Raw genomic sequence first — 2500 nt, 5'->3', positions numbered from 1 at the left:
TAGGTATGTATGTATGTATGTATATATATATATATATATATATATATATATATATATATATATATATATATATATATATATATATACATATACACACATATATGTGTGTGTGTGTGTGTCTATCTATTTATTTATACATATATTTATACATCTGTCTATCATGCACACACACACACACACACACACACACACACACACACACACACACACACACACACACACACACACACACACACACACACACACACACACACACACACACACGTGAGCGCGCGCACGAGCGCGCCTTTCCAGATTGCCAAAGGCACACTATATTCATTTAAATTTATGTAAACTCCTAAACGATACAACTGAGGCCCTAACATAACACTGAAGACCGTTCGTTGCAAGATCAACAGCATATAAGATGCAGAAGATGCAGCCAATATTGCAGATAAGTTGCCGGATAAAAAGTCCTCGATAAGTAACTGCGGCTTCACTGTTTTATGACCGAAGTGTTGACGTTTTTTCCTCCTGCTTCCTTGAGCCATAAACACGGATGCAACATTCGATGCAGAGTAGTCTCAGGAATCTCCGGAAATTGCCACGGAGAAACTTCGGATCAGAGGAGAAGAGGATATTATGTTTATTACTCTTGGATCATATTCTAAAATAAGAATGCTATTTGATGCCAAATATATTACAGAAACAACAACAGCAACAAAAGCAAGGGTCTGTAAAATTCCCAAACGATCTTCCTATTGTAAAGTTTTAAAAGAGTTAACAGAAGTCCACGATGTCTTTCTGACGTCATGCTGTAAAAACCTTTCTCCAATTGGACACAATGGGAACAGCTGAATTAATATGAAAACGTTGGTAAAGGCAATAAAATAAAAGAAAAAGAAAATCAAAAATCAACAAATAGGGATGACGGGAGTGGACGGGATAAAAAGGAAAATGTTCTGCAGATTATCTTATATCTTACTGCATATCCTATCATATAGAGTTATAAATTGAACTAGGATACACGCGAGCACGCGCGCGCGCGTGTGTGTGTGTGACTTAGCATACTAAATAGCTCAACACTTAAGCCATTACTGCCAACGAATACTTTACGGGACACAAAAAATGTTCTCATAACATTTCTCTTATTTTCTTTTGTTGATAGATCTCGAGATATTTTTGTTTCTGGAGACAGAGGAGTAGTACGTTCTAATTCATGTAGTGGAAAAATAATCACTTCTAAAAATGGACGGGGGCATGAATATATCCTACAATAAAGATAGATATACTGAATCAATCCACAATTATGGATTGATTCATGTGTAAACGGTAGAAAATACATTTACCTATTTTCGTGTCTCCTCCTCATCCTTTTCCCTTCTCCACTACCCCTTCCCCTCCCCCCTCCTCCTCCCCCTCTTCCCATGCACCCCTCATTTTCTTTCCCCGAGGCACGCCAAAGCAAGTATTTGCCATTGCAATTATTTCTTTGACTATTTCCCGGATCGTTGGACTGGCAATGGCACAGATACTTGCCTTGTTAGCGGAAGAACCATCCAGGGAACCAGTTCACACTGTTCTAATGCCACCTGGTGAGAACCAAGCTGTCAGTGACGAGGAAGGTGGATCAAAAGATCAGAAATCATACTGGAAGCCGATTGGTGAATCAGCAGCCAATAATGGAGACGCACTCTTCCCATGCCAACAATGAGGAAATGGACTCGTAGCTGGAGGAGGTGCAGGATGAAATGGGAATGAGGATGGCGCAGGATGATGCTGTCATCGACGACAGCCTGGCGGATCCTGGACCATCCTCAACAAACTCCACACGCAAGATACTGAAAAGAAGAATTATGAAGCCATCCGTTTCAAGAACTGAGCAACAAAAAATATACGAGGTTAATGTTCCTGAGGAAGGGACATCAACTAGAAGTGGACGTCCATAGAAGCGGCCTCTTGCACAGGAAAGCATGTCCAGTGAGAATGACCTAAACGCCCCCAAGCAGAAACTGGTCCGTGTCAAGAATGAAGACAGGCAACGCAGGGAAATGCACCCCAGCAACACCACTATCACACGCATTCGAAAGTTGTACAGGTCGCTGTACAACTGGTTCCTCAATGTGCCTTTTCTCCAGGCCTTGCGTCTGTACCGCAAGATGGGAGATGTGAAGGGCATGAAGAACCACGATGAGACGCCTCTCCTGGACTTCCGGTCGTGTGATGAGCTGACAGTGATAATCCATGCGAAAACTAACACCAGCCACATCAACATTCGTCACCTCGCCACTAGACCCCGCCTGGTGTCAGGAGGGACAACGACAATCATCAAGACTCTAAACAGGAAGAACGTGTGTAAGCACTGCAAGAAGAGGACCCTCAATCAAAGAGCTACTAGGCATGGATTCTAAGATTATTCAAAGCCAAAATATGTTACTTTCCCTAAATAAAGGCTCTATTATTTGTATATGTTTACAAATGAAAAAACACAAAGACTACTAACATTCTATATAATAAACAT

General features: G+C 41.4%; 1 protein-coding gene across 1 annotated transcript in view; it reads right to left on the bottom strand.

Annotated features, from left to right (window-relative positions):
- LOC125039985 (vegetative cell wall protein gp1-like) overlaps nucleotides 1-530 on the bottom strand; it is a 14393-nt gene extending 13863 nt beyond the window's left edge. The window contains exon 1 of the mRNA XM_047634391.1: nucleotides 311-530. Coding sequence (XP_047490347.1) covers nucleotides 311-530 — 220 coding nt within the window. The remainder of the gene's footprint in view (nucleotides 1-310) is intronic.
- Nucleotides 531-2500: the final 1970 nt, after the last annotated feature.

This window comes from Penaeus chinensis, chromosome 28 (assembly GCF_019202785.1).
Source record: "Penaeus chinensis breed Huanghai No. 1 chromosome 28, ASM1920278v2, whole genome shotgun sequence".
NCBI classification, from domain to species: domain Eukaryota; kingdom Metazoa; phylum Arthropoda; class Malacostraca; order Decapoda; family Penaeidae; genus Penaeus; species Penaeus chinensis.
Note: the sequence above shows the minus strand (reverse complement) of the source record. Positions and strands in the feature narration are given on the sequence as shown.